The sequence below is a fragment of the Gopherus flavomarginatus genome (genome assembly GCF_025201925.1).
Source record: "Gopherus flavomarginatus isolate rGopFla2 chromosome 13 unlocalized genomic scaffold, rGopFla2.mat.asm SUPER_13_unloc_2, whole genome shotgun sequence".
NCBI classification, from domain to species: Eukaryota; Metazoa; Chordata; order Testudines; family Testudinidae; genus Gopherus; species Gopherus flavomarginatus.
This window is the reverse complement of record NW_026114610.1, coordinates 3750747-3770210: the sequence shown is the minus strand read 5'-3', so window position 1 is coordinate 3770210 and position 19464 is coordinate 3750747. Positions and strand designations below refer to the sequence as shown.

Sequence of the window (19464 nt, the reverse complement as noted above, 5' to 3'; positions counted from 1 at the left end):
CCTCCCCTGCTTCTTCCAGGAGGCACCACAAAAGTATCTGGCCCCTCTGGGAAAAGAGGGAGAAGCAGCTAAAGCCGAGGAGGAGCGACAAAGTGAGGAGCTGCTGGTAGGTGCCCAGAGACCCCAGCCACTGAGGTTTGCCTGGCATAAGAATGATCTGGTGAATGCAGGGCCCACCCTGCCAGCCTCAGCCAGGGACCCATCCCCACTGGAGTCCAGGGAACCTGCAGGGTCAGACACGGGGATGACATGATGCCCTTAGGGTGCAGGAGGCTGCTGGGCAGGAGAGGGTCAGTCTGTGTTAGCCAGAGCCCCTGCCCACGGACTGTCTGGATGTCACAGTGACCAGGGATCCTTTCTAGCTCCTGGGGGGTTGGGGAGGAAGGAGATGAAATGTGGGCTGCAGAGATGGAGGATTTGGCTCAGTGCAAGTTGATGAGGTTTGGGGAGAAGTGTCCCTCCTGTTGGTGATGTACAGCTCACCCCGGCCCTGATCCCTCCTCCCTTCCTGGGATAAATGAACTTCCCATCACTCACTGCAAGAGATCTTGTGTTCTGGTAAATAACTCTGCCACCCGCCTCGAGGCGCATTATGATGTTCCCCATTTACCGAGCAGATGAATTTCGGTGTTGATAAATGCAAAGTAATGCACATAGGAAAAGATAATATCAAATGGACATAAAATGATGGGGTCTAAATTAGCTGTTACCACTCAAAAAAGAGATTTTGGAGTCGCTGTCGGATAGTTCCTCTGGAAACATCCACTCAATGTGCAGCGCCAGTCAAAAAAGCAAACAGAATGTGGGGAATCATTAGGAAAGGGATAGACAATAAAACAGAAAATATCCTATTGCCTCTATATAAATCCATGGTACCTCTACATCTTGAATACTGTGTGCAGATCTGGTCACCTCATTTCAAAAAAATACACTGGAATTGGAAAAGGCTCAGAGAAGGCCAACAAAATGATGAAGGGTCCAGAACAGCTTCCGTATGAGGAGAGATTAATAAGACTGAGGCTATGGCTACACGCCGCAGCTTTTAGCGACACGTCTGTGCCGCTACAGCCGTGCTGCTAACAGGCACACAGCGTAGCTGCTGTTTGTCAGCAGGAGAGATGTGCCAGTGCAGACAAAGCCTGAGACTGTTCAGCTTGGAAAAGAGACTACTATTGGGGGGAGGGGAATATGGTAGAGGTCTATAAAATCATGACTTGTGTGGCGAAAGTAAATAAGGAAGTGTTGTTTCTGCCTCATAACACAAGAACTAGGGGTCACTCAGTGAAATGAATAGGCAGCAGATTTAAAACAAACAAAAGGAAGTATTTCTTCACAAAACGCACAGTCAACCTGTGGAACTCCTTGCCAGAGGATGTTGTTAAGCCAAGACACTAACAGGGTTCTAAAAAGAACCGGAGAAGTGCATGGAAGATAGGTCCATTAGTGGCTATTAGCCAGGATGAGCAGGGATGGTGTCCCTAACCTCTGTTTGCCAGAAGCTGGGAATGGGCGGCAGGGGATGATCACTTCATGATTCCCTGCTCTGTTCATTCCCTCTGGGGCACCTGGCATTGGCACTGTCAGAAGACAGGGTACTGGGCTAGATGGACCTTTGATCTGACTCAGTCTGGGCTATTCTTATGTTCTGTGTTCCCCTGTTACTGAGCCGCCCTCTCCCTGTTGCAGAAACAGACGGCAGGCGAGACGCAGAAGATCGTCAGGGAGTGGCAGGAGCTGCGAGGGTGTCTGGAGGAGCAGGAACAGCGTCTGCTGGCCCGGCTGGAAGAGCTAGAGAGAGCCATTGTCCAGAGAAGGGATGAGGGCGTCTGCAGCCTGTCATGGGAGATTTCCCTGCTCAGCGAGAGGGGAGGAGAGAAGGGGCAGCAGCCTGCTGAGCCAACCCTGCAGGTCAGGCTGTCATTGCAATGATCATACGCAGCATTTCTATAGGCGCTTCTGAGCTCTAGACCACAAAGCACTTTACAGAGTGGGGTCAGGGGCATTATCCCTATGAGACAAATGGGGAAAGTGAGGCAGAGGGAGGGGCAGAACCCTGCCCAACGTCACACAGTGAATCTGGCAGCGGCGCCATGGATGGGTCCTGGGAGTCCTGGATGCTGCAGCCCCAAGACCTTCTCTCCTGGAAATTACTCTCTGCATTGGCACTTGGAGGGTGAATCCCCTCCACCACCATGCTGAGGTCCCAAGCCAGGCCCAAGGCCCCTCGCACTGCAGGTTAATGGGTTTAGTGGGGCCAGGGGTCTTCTGGATCTCTCAGCACTGGGTGAAATTTGATTCTCAATGCAGAGAAATATCTTCTGCCTGTAAAGTGCCTGAGGAGAAGATTCCTGCAGTGGTGACCTGCCCACAGGGATTGCTGGGGCTGCGTAGGGGAAAGTCCCTGGTGAGGGGGGCAGCTGCTCTGGGAATGTCAACCTGAAATTCCCCTATTTCCCAAGGCCTCAGTAGTGACCCTTGCAGAGCAGGAGGCTTCCCCACTCAGGAACCCCCCACTGACAGCCTCCTCTTTCTCTCCCTCTTTAGGGTGTTGGGAGCACTGGGGGCAGGTAAGTCCTGGGCTCCATTTTGCTCCCCTCATGGGCCGTTAGGTTTGATAACTGCACTGAATAGGAAGCTGCCCCCTGCCCTTGGAGCGTGTGATTCTGTCTCCCCTAGCGGCTGACTCAGGTAGGAGAAGAGCCGTTTACTGTCCGATCGCTAATGAGGTCACAGCAGGGCTGCTAGACACAGGGCCGATGGGACAGATCAGGCCCGTCTCCTGGACTGATGTGGCCATGTCATGTATTCCAAGGGTGCAGAATCTCAGCTTTCACATTTGTTAAAGTGAGTTGCTGGCCCTCAGCACCTCCCTAGTGTAAACAGAGACAGCGTTGCCTTGCTGGGGTTGCCAGCAGCCTGAAGCCGTAGCTCTGAGAGCGTGAACTCTCCAGTCTCCAGTTAATGTCATCGGGGTGTCAACTGAAATGATGACACTTTGATGTCAACATTGAATGTTCCCTGGTGATCACCTGAGCAGGTGGATCAGGGAGAGGGCGGGAGTGAAACCTTTGCAGGGTGGGAATAGGGGGTTGCTGTAGGGAGGGAAGAACAGAGGAGAGACACAATGACAAGGAAGCAAAAGAGAAATGGAGAAAGGAGGGTGGGAAAGGAAGGGAAGAACCAGCAGGGCCCTACAGGGTGTCCGGGAAGGGCTGTTTTTCCTCCCGAGTGACACTGAGTGTGACAGAGAAAGACTTGGCAAAATACTAAGAAGTAAAATTTTTTTCTGATATGAAGGGCAGATTCTCCCCTTGTTCTTTGTATATGGGTGTTCCATGGAGAGCAGTGGATGTTCTGCTGTGAATGGAGCAGGGCACAGAGTCCTAACCTGATGCCCTGGCCACTGGCCGTAACGGACAGGGCAGTCTGGCCCTCTCTGCGAAATGAGCTGGACAGCCCAGGGTTACTGCTTCAGCTGAAGGGCTTGAGGGTTTTGGTGTTTAAGGGCCCATGTTCATTCTTCTGCTGGAGACCTGAGCTCGCGTCTGTGGCCACTGTCAGCATGTAGGACCTGCCCACTCTTTGGTCTGTGTCTCCTCTTTTTCCACATAATCCCAGTGCTGGTGGCCCTTGTTACTGCAGTAAACCAGGTAAGGGAGTGGCTCTGCCCCCCACAGAACCAGAGCGTCCCTGAGAAAGCTCCTGAACAATGTCTCTGTTCCTTGCTCTAGTGTCTCCCCACCTTTCCCGTCTCTCTGGGGGAGTACAGGGCTGAGGTGACTCCACCATGACAACGACCATCTCAGGCTACAAAGCGCAGATCCAGGTTTTCCTGGAGTTTGGGGGTTGCTGGGCTCAGGATCTGGGGCTCAGGCCTATTTCTCACCCCTCCTTTCCCCAGCAGGGAGGACAGGACATTTCGGAAGCTAGAGCCGTCGTTTGCAGAGCTGGAGAAAAGACTCAGCGATTTTTCTCTGAAAAGTGCCATGCTGCAGGAGGTGGTGCTGAGATTCAAAGGTGAATTGGAGTCTGGGGGTGGCGTCTCCTCTGGTTAGAGCGACCCTGGCCCTTGGGAGGAGCTGGGGACTCTAGTGATGTCACTGATCCTCGGCTCCATCTCACAGCCCAGCTCAGCGAGTCACCCTTCCCCATGGAGCAGCCCTGGGAGGCTGGCTCTGTCTGCAGTGGCTGCCTTGTTGGCCTCTGATCTCTGTCACCATCTCGTAGTTAACAGCAGTTCCATTAATAAGCAATGGGGATTTCTCCATGAATGCGAGGGCCTGAATTCTCACCTCTCCCATCTTCTCCTTCCCCTAGAGACGCTGCGACGGGGGCTGGGGAGCGACACAGGTACGTGTCTGTCTCTGACTGGCCATGGGGAGATTTCAGACCAATAACCATATTAACGACAGGGAATCACAGCCTCCAGCACCTGGAAGCTGTGTAACAATGGGAAGAGATGTTACTTTCTTCTTGCACCACTATATTTTCAACTGACTTGTCTCTTAAATATTTTAGCTCAACAATATCACATAAGCATTTAAAGTGTTTTGCAGTTTTTTTTAGTACTAATTTTTTTGCCTTGCTTTCTTTAATTATTGCATTTTTACACTACATTAAATTTAAGAATTTTATTTTGCAGTTTTAATTGCAGTAATATTAATAGTGTTTTTAATTAAGTTTACATAGTCTGATTTTAAAGCTTTTTTTAGAGACCACTAAGGTCTTTGACAACTTTTCCTGTGTTTGAGTGGTTGCTTGACACTTTTTGAAAAAAAATACAAAGGCTGAGGTTTTTTTAAACATATTTATTTGAAAGTTTGTTAGTATAGTTAGAGTTTTTAAAAAAAATACAGACTTTTTTTGTTGTGACTCTAAATTGGTAATGTATTCACATTTTTAACCTATAATTATTTTAGTGCACTATTTACCTCTTGTGAGACAGGTTGTAGCTGATTTTTACACTTTAAATAAATAAAACAGCTATTAGCATCTAATTTGGTTAAAACAGCAATTCAATATATATATAAATATTGGCATAACCTGCACTACTTTAAGAATGCAACGTTTGTTTGGTTCTGTTAATTAACTTTTTGCTCTAACCTTTTTTTTTATGCTTACATTAATTTATATTCTTGGAATGATTTTATTCATTTAAGATAGAATCTTAATTTTTTTTCTCCAATACATTTCTAGCCATCCGATGATAATTAATTTCTGGGAAACATCCTCAGCAGAATTATTTGAAGGTGTTGTACCAGACAGTAAAGCCACAGAGGCAGTGGCTTGTGGGAAAGAGGGTAAGTTTCATTACTAATCCTGCTCTTAAAAAGAGGCTCTTTTTAGAAAACTAGTTTAACTTACAAGCACTGAGAGACTTTAAGAAAGTCACTAATCACGAGAGCAATGGGTCCCTTTGGAACATATTTTAACTGACAAGCCCTTAGAGCCTTTCTGAGAAACAGGATAGAACTATGGTCAAAATGAAGTGCAAACTAATGAATGTGCATCACGAGGAGAAAGAGAAGGAAACACAAATTAAAATATAATGAAAACACAGCCTCTCAGAAAGGAACTGTTATCAGTTTAGTAGCAGTGTTGCCATGTCAGGGGTGAGGTGGGAGATGATTTTCTCCCCCCACCCCATCGCTTTTTAAAAGTCCCAAAAGGAATAAAAGTAGGTGGCATAGTTAATTTTTTATTATTTTGTTTACTAATTAAATCCATGTCCCTAAGGCCAAATTTGGCCTAGGTAACTTCGTTGCCACATTTTCTTGTTTACCAAGCAGAGGGCTTAGTACTGGCCCTGAACTACATCATTAGCCCCCTTTTGTTTGGACTAATTTAATTTTCTGTAGTTGGTCGTCTTGCACCTGTGCATGGCAGTCATGGCTGAAAAGAATTTAACCTACTTTTCATCAACTTGTTGCTATAGGGTATTGTAAGATCTTATGAACTTTTGTCGTCTTTTTACAGTGAAGTAAGGCAGAGAGTTCAAAACGTGGGTGTTACTGGAATTAACAGTTCCCAGGGTTGGTCCATGTATGCCATTGCACTGGGCTCATTCACGCTTTGTCCGGGTACCATGTAGCACTCTCTTCCCATGCGTTGCGTAGTCAATGCCGATACAAAAGAATGCTCTAGGCTTGTGTTTCTCAGCTGGTGGTTTGTGACCCCCGGGGGGCTCAGGAAAGGCAGTCAGGAGGCTGTGAGATGTTGAGTATTTCATTATGATCTAAAGCAAAGAAAATCTCACTCCCCCACTCCTGCACTCCCCTGTTCATTGTGACCAGTGTTCTCTGTCAGCCTCTTGAAATATACAAGTTATATATAGACTCAGCACGGATACATGTTGTATTCTTACTTTTATAGTAAATGTTCAGGGGTCAGAAAAGATTTGGCTTCCAATAAGTGGTGCTTGCTTACTTATCTCAGCTGTGAAATGAGGCAGTTTGCAGCTGTGCACAGTAACCCTTTCATTGCCTGTATCCCAGCCAGCGAGACTGAAAGCCCTGCGGTGGTTAGTAGAAATGGGGACGAAGCAGAAAGTTTTGATGCAAACCAGCATTGAGTGCGGTCAGCGATCGCAGGAGAGCAAAGGAACCCAGGGATCGTTGGTCACTAAGTCTCCCAGGCAGAGGGAGGGGAGTGAGGGAAAGAGAAGACAGAAAATGAAGGAGAAATAAGTAGGGGGTTGGAAGTTCACAAGCTCCCAAACCTGCGCACATCCAGTCATAGAGTCTGTCATGGGATAAATCCCCACTCTGAAGCTTAGCGTCCAAAAGATGGGGTACCAGTATGAATTCCTCTAAGCTCAATTACCAGCTTAGTACTTGTAGCGCTGCCACCAACCAGGAATTCCAGTGCCTGGTACACTCTGGTCCCCCCAGAACCTTGCCAGGGACCCCCAAGACCAGTCCCTCTGGATCTTAACACAAGGAAAGTAAACCCTTTCCCCCACCGTTGCCTCTCCCAGACTTCCCCTCCCTGGATTACCCTGGAAGATCACTGTGATTCAAACTCCTTGAATCTTAAAATAGAGAGGAAAATTCACCTTCCTCCTCCTTCTCTCTCCCCTCCCAGACTCTCCCTGAGAGAGAAAGTAATCTTAACACAGAGAGAAATTAACCTCTTTTCCCCCCTTCCCTCCTTTCCCCACCCAATTCCCTGGTGAAGCCAGACCCAGTCCACTGCGGTCTCACACCAGAATAAAAGAAAACAATCAGGTTCTTCAACAAGAAAAGCTTTTAATTAAAGAAAGAAAAACAGTAAAAATTATCTTTGTAAATTTAAAATGGAATAGGTACAGGGTCTCTCAGCTATAGACACTGGGATACCCTCCCAGCCTAAGTATACAAGTACAAATTAAAATCCGTTCAGCCAAATACACATTTGAACTCCTTCCAGCCAAATACACATTTGCAAATAAAGAAAACAAACATAAGCCTAACTCACCTTATCTACCTAGTACTTACTATTCTGAGCACATATAAGAGACTGTATCAGGGAGATTGGAGAGAAACCTGGTTGCTCGTCTGGTCACTCTCAGAACCCAGAGAGAACAAGAACCAAACACTAACAGCACACACAAAAACTTCCCTCCCTCAAGATTTGAAAGTATCCTGTCCCCTGATTGGTCCTCTGGTCAGGTGGCAGCCAGGCTCACTGAACTTGTTAACCCTTTACAGGCAAAAGAGACATGAAATACTCCTGTTCTGTTAACCGTTAACTATCTGTTTATGACAGAGTCATAAAGTCTAAGGCCAGAAGGGACCACTGGATCATCTGGTCTGACCTCCTGTCTAGCACTGGCTGCCAACACCCCCCAGTACCCGCCCACTAAACTCAACAGCTGGAGTGAGACCAAAGTCTTGCAGCCCAGAGGAGACTAGACTGTTATATGCCCCAGGCAGAGAATAGGAGGGACCGAGGTGCCTCAGTGCCCCAGACCCCTGCAGTGGCAGGGAAATGATTAAGTGAGATATTTCTGGGTGATCCTAGTGAGTGCCCCACACCCCACGCTGCAGAGGAAGATGGAAAAACCCCCAGATCACCTACAACCTGACCCAAGGGGGAAATTTCTTCCCCATCCCACCTATAATGATCAGTTAGACTCTGAGCATGGGAGCACAAAGAGAGAGAGAGAGATTCACCCTGCCCAATATCCTGTCTTCTTCTCTGGCTGTTCCTGAAGCTTCAGAAGAAAGAGATAAAAGAACCCTCCAAAAATATATAGGGGGGAAAAATCCCTTCCTGACCCCTAGCAGTTATGGGTGAAACTCTGAAGCATGAGGGTGAGGAACATAATACATAAAATGGAAGTGAGGCCCACTTCATGGTCCACTATTTGTCTCTATTGACCAAGCCTTCCAGCTATCACCAGCAAACTTCATTTAATTTACTGCACCTACACTGGGCAGACTTTGTCCTGTCCCTGCCTCCGCCTGCTCCCCACCGTTGGGGGAGTTGCCCTCAGGGTTTTAAAACTAGCGCAGTGGGTTTAGCACTGGTGGAAAGGGCCGGGTCTGGGCTGTGATAAAGTGATGGACTGTTTTCCCAGCATGTGAGTCAGAAACATCTTGTGCAGGGAAAGGGCCAGGGAAGATCATGATGTGACAAGAACTAAAGGTCCTTCTGAAATCTTCTCTGTCACCCTTCTCACCCTGACAGGCGGCAGAGTAACGCCCACCTTTGGCTCCAGATTGTCCCAGCCTCCCACGGGACAGGGAAGGGAACTGACTGTAGTGGAGCCAGTCCAGGTAGGGATTATTGCGGGGTGGCTAGTGGGTTCCTGCTGGAGGGGGAGGGGCAGGAAATACTGAGGGCTGGGATCTTTGGGGAAGCTCAGTGTGGAGGTGGGATGGGGGCAGGAAATACTCAGGGTGGAGAAAGGGAGGGGGTCAAGGCATGTGACAAACTTTCTGGGAATTGTTTAACCCAAGTCCTGGATTCTAGGAACAGACCCATGGGGTTTGGGGGAGGAAATTACCCTATTTGTGGAATGGGGCTGGTGGGGGAATCCTGGACAGCGCTGGGGAAAACGTATCAGATTCCCAGTGCAAGAACATGAACCTACTGGCCAGAGGCTGCTAGGAGATATAAAAAATGGAAACTAGGTCAGATTACAAAGGATGAATAAAGGCAAATAACACAGGAATGCAGAGGCAAGATTAGAAAGGCAAAGGCACAAAATGAGCTCAAACTAGCTATGGGAATAAAGGGAAACAAGAAGACTTTTTATCAATACATTAGAAGCAAGAGGAAGACCAAGGACAGGGTAGGCCCACTGCTCAGTGAAAGGGGGAAACAGTAATGGGAGACTTGGAAATGGCAGAGATGCTTACTGACTTCTTTGTGACGGTCTTCACTGAGAAGTCAGAAGGAATGTCTAATATAGTGAATGCTTACGGGAAGAGGATAGGTTTAGAAGATAAGATAAAAAAAGAGCAAGTAAAATATCACTTAGAAAAGTTAGATGCCTGCAAGTCACCAGGGCCTGATGAAATGCATCCTAGAATACTCAAGGAGTTAATAGAGGAGGTATCTGAGCCTCTAGCTATTATCTTTGGGAAATCATGGGAGACAGGAGATTCCAGAAGACTGGAAGAGGTCAAATATAGTGCCCATCTATAAAAAGGGAAATAAAAACAACCCAGGAAACTACAGACCAGTTAGTTTAACTTCTGTGCCAGGGAAGATAATGGAGCAGATAATTAAAGAAATCATCTGCAAACACTTGGAAGGTGGTAAGGTGATAGGGAATAGCCAGCATGGATTTTTAAAGAACAAATCGTGTCAAACTAATCTGATCGCATTCTTTGATAGGATAACGAGCCTTGTGGATAAGGGAGAAGCGGTGGATGTGATATACCTAGACTTTAGTAAGGCATTTGATCGGTCTCGCATGATATTCTTATAGATAAACTAGGAAAGTACAATTTAGATGGGGCTACGATAAGGTGGGTGCATAACTGGCTGGATAACCATACTCAGAGAATAGTTGTTAATGGCTCCCAATCCTGCTGGAAAGGTATAACAAGTGGGGTTCCGCAGGGTTCTGTTTTGGGACCGGTTCTGTTCAATATCTTCATCAACGATTTAGATGTTGGCATAGAAAGTACGCTTATTAAGTTTGCGGACGATACCAAACAGGGAGGGATTGCAACTGCTTTGGAGGACAGGGTCAAAATTCAAAACGATCTGGACAAATTGGAGAAATGGTCTGAGGTAAACAGGATGAAGTTCAATAAAGATAAATGCAAAGTGCTCCACTTAGGAACGAACAATCAGTTTCACACATACAGAATGGGAGGAGACTGTCTAGGAAGGGGTATGGCAGAAAGAGATCTAGGGGTCATAGTGGACCACAATCTTAATATGAGTCAACAGTGCGATACTGTTGGGAAAAAAAGCAAACGTGATTCTGGGATGCATTAACAGGTGTATTGTAAACAAGACACGAGAAGTCATTCTTCCGCTTTCCTCTGCGCTGGTCAGGCCTCAGCTAGAGTATTGTGTCCAGTTCTGGGCACCACATTTCAAAAAAGATGTGGAGAAATTGGAGAGGGTCCAGAGAAGAGCAACGAGAATGATTAAAGGTCTTGAGAACATGACCTATGAAGGAAGGCTGAAGGAATTGAGCTTGTTTAGTTTGGAAAAGAGAAGACTGAGAGGGGACATAATAGCAGTTTTCAGGTATCTAAAAGGGTGTTGTCATCAGGAGGAGGGAGAAAACTTGTTCACCTTAGCCTCCAATGATAGAACAAGAAGCAATGGGCTTAAACTGCAGCAAGGGAGATTTAGGTTGGACATTAGGAGAAAGTTCCTAACTGTCAGGGTAGTTAAATACTGGAATAGATTGCCTAGGGAAGTTGTGGAATCTCCATCTCTGGAGATATTTAAGAGTAGGTTAGATAAATATCTATTAGGGATGGTCTAGACAGTATTTGGTCCTGCCATGAGGGCAGGGGACTGGACTCGATGACCTCTCGAGGTCCCTTCCAGTCTATGAGTCTATGAGATTGGAAGGAGGGGTGGGAGGTGACCCACCAGTGAGGCTTAGAGTAGATAACCCCTCCCCTTCCTTCCAGCTGCCGGCAATGGGAAATCTGTTGGGATTCCTACTGGGGAGCTGACTCTGGAGCCTGCTGGGGGCCCCATCCCCCACATCAGCCTCTGGCTTGTAGGTGTGTGATGGATGAGAAGACCCTTCCCCCTCTGTCTGCTGGGGGGGGTGAGGGGATCTCTATCTCCCCTCCTGTTTTGCCTCCTGGCTGCTCTGAGCAGGGTGGGGGTGGGACCCTGCTGACTGTCTCTCTCTCAGAGCTTCCATTTGATTGGCTCCTCTCCCCCATGAATAGTGGGGCTGTGAGTGGGGCAGCAGGTTGTGAGTGGAGGGCTCTTGCTCTTTCAGGGGCCGGTGACCTTCGAGGAGGTGGCTGTGTATTTCACCAGGGAAGAGTGGGCTCTGCTGGACCCCCGTCAAAGAGCCCTCTGCAGAGACGTCATGCAGGAGAACTGTGAGAATGTGACCTCGCTGGGTAAGGATTCCAATCCCCTCCGTTTTTAGAACGGGAAATGAAGAGTTAAGGTTCACGCCACCCCCACAATGCCTCCTCTGCTCTTCCCTGTCTCAGCAACAGCCCACTGAGTGTATTGAAATGGGGCAGACTAGGTCTCTCAAGGTTCCTATGCACCTTCCTTCATATCACAGTGACACCTCTGCCAAGCTGCTCCAACTCCTCCCTTCACCATCCAGTTACAGCTACGGCTGACCCAGTGCACACGGCTGGAGGATGTGGAGAAATGCTGGGATTCCCATCTGTGAACACAACACAAACAATGGCACGTTCTTAGTCCTCCATAGCTATATTGGAATCATAGATTTTATGGCCAGAAAGGACTATTAAGTCATCTAATCTGACCTCCTGTAAAACCAGGTCATAGAATTTCATCTAGTTACTGCTGTACTGAGCTGAATACCTTGTGTTGGACTCAATCCGCCCCCAGAAAGGCATCCACTGCGACTTGAAGACTTCAAGAAATGGAGAAACCTCCACTTCCTTTGTTAGTTTGTTAACCTTTGCACCAGACTTACTGAGCCATTCCTAGTGGCTAGTACCAGCTGCAGGGCCAGGGGCAGAGTTAAGGTTGCATTTTAGGGGTGATGTGTATGGTCTCCATGAGAGAGTTTTCCAGCATAATTATATCAATTAAGGATGTGTTCTTTTGCATCCCTAACAAACAGATCTATGCTGACAAAACTTTGCAGCTCAGAAGAGGCCAGAGTGGATTTTAAAACACTTTCCAAAATTTCAGGGCTGAGAGCAATATTTTAATCAGGGGAAACGTCTAAGAGGAACTCCTTCAGAATGCAAACAAAATGCACAATACACTTAGTCTGAAAGTAAACAGTGGTACGGCTCCGACTCAGATGAATGGGTGTAGCTCAGAGGCAGTGGCCACAGCATGTCCTCTTGACCCAACCAACCAATGACTATGAGAGCAGTGTGAGGTTCCTATTCAAGAGTTCTTGGGGGGTAGGGGAAAGGAGAGCAGGGAGCAGTGGGAGTGGAGAAGATGATGGGAGCTAGTGCTTGTGGGGTGCCACAAGGTAGGGAAGGCTGAGTGTAGTGGGAGGAAAGGGATAGGTACGTGGAAGACTACAGGGAATCAGGGAGGGATGGGTACCATGGAAGGAAGCAGAGGTGAGGAATCAGAGACAGAATCTCCTAGGAACAGGGAGTGTGGTAGTTTGGGGGAGTGGGAGCCTGGGAATGGAGAAAGGTGATGGAGGTCCCAGCAGTGGTGCTGTTGGAGTTGGGGGTATTGGGTAGGAGATGTGGGATACTTGGAAGTGGAAAAGACTGAGGATAGTGGGAAGAGGATGGGGAGTGTTTGATCCAAGGAGCAGGAAGGATCTGGTGGCAGTGGGAAGGGAAGGTGTCAGGGAGGCAGAGATTTGGGGCCTTCCACTGAGAATGCTTTTGCCATAGTCTCTAATGACCTCTCCCTAAGCAAAGCTCAGAACCTATGCTCCACCCTTATTCTTCTTGACCCGTCAGCCGCCTTTAATACCACTGACCATGGTCGTCGTCTTGACATCTTGTCTGCTTCCTGGTTCTCCTCCTACCTCTGTAACCACTACTTCAGCGTGTCCTTAGGAAGATCGTCCTCACCCCCACTCCATTTTTCTGTGGGGGTTCTACAGGGCTCAGTCCTTGGTCACTTCCTCTGTACTTTATCTCTGGGAAATCTCACCTCCAAATACAAATTCAGCTACTGTCCGTATGCTGATGAATCACAGATCTACCGCTCTACTCCAGACCTGTCTTCCTCTGTCCAAACTGAAATCTCCGCCTCTCTCTGATGACTCCTCATGGATGGCTAGCCATCAACTCAAGCTCAACAGCTCATCAAATGTTGATAACAGAGCTCTTAATCCCCCAAGCCAGCCCCCCATCTCCTTTCTTGCTGTTCAGCCTAGAATTAGCTGACGAAATCTCAGAGCCTCTGGCAATATTTGCAAACTCAGATGACAGAAGGGGTCCCAGAAGACTGGAGAAGGGTTAACATAGTGCCCATCTTTACAAAGGGGAAAAAGGAGAAGCTGGAGCCTAGTCAGCCTGACCTCAGTACCAGGGAAGCTACTAGAGCAATGTATAAAACATTCAGTTTGCGAATACCCAGAGGATGAAGGGGTAACCGATAGCAGCCAGCATGGATTTACTAGGAACATAGCATGACAAACCAGCCTGATATCCTTCTTTGATAGGGCAACTGGTTTGGTGGCTAAAATGGACCTGGACTTCAGAAAGGCTTTTGACACAGTCCCATGAGTAAGCTGGAGAAATGCAGGCTCAACAGAACTCCCATTAAGTGGATAAATAATTGGTTACACAACCGCAAACAAAGAATAACTATTATTGGAATGATGTCACATTGCAGGGATTTCTCAAATGGGGTTTCACAGGGATCTGTTTTGTGTCTGTTGCTATTTAACATCTTCATTAATGACCTGGATGTAGGAATAGAGAGCATACTGATCAAATTTGCAGATGACACTAAGCTGGGTGGGCGGTTGTCAACACTTTGGAGGATAGTGCAAAACTTGAAAGAGATTGTGATAAATTGGTGACCTGGGCTATAGACGTCAATGACATTCAACAAAGACAAGTGTAAGGTGCTACACTTCGGGAAGAAAAACCCAGTGCACAAATCCTGACTGGGAGATAACTGGCATGGCAGCAGCACCACTGAGAAGGATCTGGAAGTTGTGGTGGATCACAGCCTCAACATGAAGTCAACAGCGTGATGGTAATGCAAAAAGAAGCAAATGCATTAAGAGAAACATAGCATGCAAATCACAGGTGGTGATAGTACTGCTCTGCTCAGCACTGGTTAGGCCTCAGGGGGCGTCCTGCATCCAGTTTTGGTCACCAGTGACTAGACAGGATGTAGAGAAACTGGAAAGAATCCAGAGGCAAATGACAAAGATGATCAAAGGGATGGAACACAAACCAGTGAGCAAAGGCTGATGGAATTGGATGTGTTTAGTTTGGAAATGAGTTAATCAGCGATCTTCAAATACTCAAAAGGCTGTGTGAGCGTGTGTGGCCGTTCCTCCTGATCTGTCTCAGGACAGAGCTGCAAAGTCTCCAAGCCCAGGCCCTCAGACAGGGTGGGATAGCAAACAATTAGAGGCGTTGCCCAGGTCAAGCACCAAACAGTCTAGCATCCTTGCTTGGCGGCCAGTCGACCAACACAGGCCTCCTGGCCAAAGGCGGGGTGACAGGAGGTAGGGGGACCCTGCCCCACCTGACTTCACTGGGTCCCAGCCCCTGGTCCTAACAGTGGCAGTGTAATCTGCCACTGGATCAGGAGGGGTCCACCACAACACCCTTACTTAGTGTCAGGCCAACGCTCAGCCAGACGATGGTCTAATTTCCCTGGGCTACTTCCTACATTCCCCAAGGTTTGGTACCTCTGTCCTTCATTTCCCCAGCGATTGGTGGTCTGTGGCAGCCCCATCAGCTCATTGGCACCTCGACTGGCTGGTGATCCTGGGAGCTTTGGCCAGTCCTCTGGTGGCAGCCCTAGTGGGTCCTCAGTGTCCCACTCTGGCAGCGGGTGATAAGCGTCTGTCTCCTTTGGCAGCTCCAGCCCAACTGAGCTGCAGGGCCCCCTCTTGTACTTCTGCTTTCTGTCCTCATCTTCCAGAGGGGTAGAGGTGGCTTTCCTGGCTCTGTAGCCCAACAGGCAGGTTGTGGTCCCTGCTGGTCTTCCCCGCTACAGGCTGCCATACAGAGGATGGAGAACAGTTCTTCTTTCTTGTCACAGAGGGCAGGAGAAGAAGCAGGGGGTTCAAACTACAGCACAGCAGATTTAGATTAAATCTCAGGAACAACTTCCTAACTGGAAGAACAGTAGGACTATGGAACAGACGCCTAGTGCGGTGGTGGATAGTTATTCACTGGAGGCTTTCAAAAGGAGGCTGGTTTAGTCACAGCAAATCCTGCACCTTGGCAGGGGGTTAGACTAGATGACCTTTGCGGTCCCTTTTAACTCTATGGTTCTAGAGGGGAACCGGGGTTCACCCTTGGAAAAAGCTAAAGCGAGCGTGTCACTCATTAAGGGTATGTCTGCACTGCGTCTGGAAGCTGCTTCCCAGCCAGAGTCCATGCTGACTCACTACAAATAACGATGTAGTCGCTGTTGGTTGTGTTGTAGCTTGGGTTCTAAAGCCAGAGGTTGAGGGGGGTGGGTGGGCTGGATGGTCTGAACTCCAAGCAGAGCGCTAACATCAAAGCAATGTCTCCACAGCCATTTTTAATGCACTAGCGTGAGACTCAGCCTGGAAGGCAGCCGACTCCCTGATGCACCTTAGACGTATCCTAAAGAGGGCGGTCCAAAGGGAGACTGTATGAACGTTGGGTCACCTAACCCTGTAAATCCATGACCCAGCCCCCTCCCTTGGCACCCTGTCACCGAGCCTTAGCGAGTCACAACTGAGGATGCCAAATTCAGGACGAACTGCTGAGAAATAGGGCAAACACAACCCAAAACTGGTGGTTATTCTTTTATAAGTTTCAGAGTAGCAGCCGTGTTAGTCTGTATCCACAAAAAGAACAGGAGTACTTGTGGCACCTAAGAAACTAACATTTATTTGAGCATAAGCATGCATCCGATAAAGTGGGCTATAGCCTATGAAAGCGTATGCTTAAATAAATTTCTTAGTCTCTAAGGTGCCACAAGTACTCCTTTTATAAGATAGATCAAACCAGCCACAAAAGTAACTTCTGTTTCACCACACTGGCTAACAAGAAAACATAAAGGCAGTTTTCTCAGGCATTCTGGTTCTTATAACACCACCAAACACACTGGATTCAGAGATGAGTGGTTCTTTACAACCAGTGTCATTAAATGATAGTTTCTTCTGATCCCAAAGGGCCAGCCACTCCCAGGTCAATATACAACTTAAAACTCACCCAAAAATCATGCTGGTGCCAATCTTTAGTATGTAATATCTAAAGGTTTATTCATAAAAAGAAAGAAAGGTGGGAGTTAGAATTGGCTAAGGGAATCAATTACATCCAGTAATGGCAAAGTTCTTGGTTCAGGCTTATAGCAGTGGTGGAATAAATTGTTGGCTTAAGTCAAGTCTCTGGAGTACATGCACAGCTGCGATGGGTCATTCAGTCCTTTGCTCAGAGCTTCAGTCTGTAGCAAAGTTCTTCCAGAGGTAAGAAGCAGGATTGAAGACAAAATGGAGGTGTTTCCAGGACCTTTTATAGCTTTTGCCGTGTGGAAGGCATCCCATGGTTCTTATTGTGGAAAATTAGAACAACAGGATGGAGTTTGGAGTCACATGGGCAAGTCACATGTTCATGCCCAGTTTCCCTCAGTCATTGCAGGAGGCCATTACCTAGATTCCAGACAGCACATTTCCATGATGGTCCACTCAGTGTAGATGAGCTTCTCCCACGATCCGCTGTCAACCAAGTGTGTCTTGATGAACCACTTAATTTGAAAGTCCCTCCAAGATGTGCTAGCTAGCTGCCTTGTGGGCATTACCCTGTTATGCTTATAAGAAGCATACAGCATCTTTTACAGGGGAAAAGGCAATACGCCGCATTTATTGAAAATAGAACAATTCGCATATGTGTTCAGTCACACACCACACACACACACACACACTGTCCTGCCAGTCAGTGTTACAGTTACCAGTCTAGAGCAACCTAGTGGCCAGCTAGGTTGATCATGGGTAGGAGGAGCTGGGTTCCGTTGGTCATGACACGATGCTCCGGGGAAGTCTTGGCAGGATGAACCCAAAGTTTCATGGCAAGGCACCTTGTTTATATAGTGATTTTCCTTCATTGGGACCAATGAGTTTTGCACTGTCATGCTGTATTCAATTGTTTGACGGTGCTTGTTATCTTAAATTGTCCTTCTCATCCTTTATCTTATTCTTTCATTAAGTCCCTCAGGGAGTTCTCCCAGGCTGGTTTTGATCACAGCTATCTTGTCCTCACTGATAGGTGCCTGTCTCATCTTTAAAATCATCAGTCTGCCCTCCTCTGACATTTCAATAGGAGCGTGTTGCAGCCTCCTGGTGTCCTTGCGTCTTTCTTCAGTTCTTCCCTCATACATATGGTTCAGCGATGACCTTCACACTTATCTCTTAACATGTACATTCCTTATTCAAACATAAAACAGAATTAATTTACACAGAACATTTTACACAGGAACATCAAATTGCCATGCAAAAGAAAACAACCCTGGCATTCTTTTACTTATTTTAAAATGCTAAACCTACAACAAATTGGTGACCCTCAAAGGTCTGTTACTGCCTTGAAATCAGCCCAGACACAGATTCTGGCTGATGTATCTCTACCCACTGGCCCATTAGCCATTCCTATCTGTTACTCAAAAAGGGTGGCTGGCAGGATGTGCTCAGATCATACACCAATACACTTAATGCATTGCTGCATAATTGTTAGTTATCCTTCATTCCAAATTATATAAAATACAAACATAAAATCCTACTACAACATTTGGGGGAAGAGTTTGGGGGAGTTCAGTTCCTGATTTTTATTTGACCTCTCTCCAGTACTTGTTTTGGTTTGGCCTTCTCCCTTCCATCCCTGTCTGAGGTTTCTGTCTCTATCACAGCAGGTGATGCAATGGTACGTGAGAAAGAGGAGCAGAATTCTCTGCAGGAAAATGTTGAGCAAGTGGATAAACACAGAGAATTATCACAAAGATCGAAAAGGAATGTGTCCAGGAGTCATGAGCAGGGAAACTCCTGTGAGAGTCAGCACCGACCAGAAAAAGAGCAGGGAAACCAGCAAGGGGAGAAAGTGGGTAAATTAATTTCACGAGAAGGAACTCAGAAGGACCTCAAGGAAACCACAACACAGCAGGAAATCCTTATGGGAAAGAGCAAAAATACATGCACTGTGTGTGGGAAAAACTTACGTGATTATTCAGCCCGTGAAGAGCATCATAGAATCCACACAAGTGAGAAACCGTATGAATGCAGTGAGTGTGGGAAAACCTTCAAGCACAGCTCACATCTTATTTCCCATCAGAGAATCCACACAGGGGAGAAGCCCCATGGATGCAGTGAGTGTGGGAAAACCTTCAGCCGCAGCTCACACCTTATTTCCCATCAGAGAATCCACACAGGGGAGCGGCCCTATGAATGCAATGAGTATGGGAAAAATTTCACTCACAGATTCAGCCTTATTAATCATCAGAGAATCCACATGGGGGAAAGGCCCTTTAAATGCCATGAGTGTGGAAAATGCTTCATTAACACCTCAACTCTTTCTAAACATCAGAGAATCCACTCAGGGCAGAGGCCCTATGAATGTAGTGAGTGTGGGAAAAACTTCACTCACAGATCAGGCCTTTCTGAACATCAGAGAATCCACACAGGGGAGAGGCCGTATGAATGCAACGAGTGTGGGAAAACTTTCAATCGGAGCTCAAACCTTATTACTCATCAGAGAATCCACACAGGAGAGCGACCTCATGAATGCAGTGAGTGTGGGAAAACCTTCGCTTGGCACTCAGCCCATGTTAGTCATCAGAGAATCTGCCAGGGAGCTCAACACCATAAAAACCTCTAGGGCAGGGCTGCACAACTCGTAAAGCAGTGAGGGCCATATTACTCCAAAGAAAACATCTGAAGGCTGAACTCCCCTCCCCGCCCAGCACCGACAGAACACCACCCCCACCAAAACAAACACACACCCAGTGCTGCCTGCACTGTGGAAACAAACCCTCCTTCCCCAGTGCCACCCCGCTGAAACAGCTGTGGGCCAAAAAGGAAGATTGGGGGGGATACTTTATTAAGAATTTTTCAATTAAAGCAAACTATTTTTTAATTTTAATGAATCAGGGAAAAATGAAAAACACCTGTTTTGTTGAAAGAAAATTTTGTACTTTTCATAATTACCT

The 19464-nt window shown here is 47.2% G+C and overlaps 1 protein-coding gene across 1 annotated transcript; it reads left to right on the top strand.

The window, feature by feature from the left end:
• The first annotated feature begins 2019 nt into the window (after window positions 1–2019).
• On the top strand, window positions 2020–19370 carry LOC127041330 (zinc finger protein 436-like). The gene is made up of 7 exons (XM_050935556.1): window positions 2020–2028; window positions 2545–2567; window positions 3902–4017; window positions 4318–4350; window positions 8671–8759; window positions 11414–11540; window positions 18172–19370. Exons 1-7 carry the CDS (start codon window positions 2020–2022, stop codon window positions 19131–19133), a joined length of 1359 nt encoding a protein of 452 aa, XP_050791513.1. The 3' UTR covers window positions 19134–19370.
• The last annotated feature ends 94 nt before the right edge of the window (window positions 19371–19464 follow it).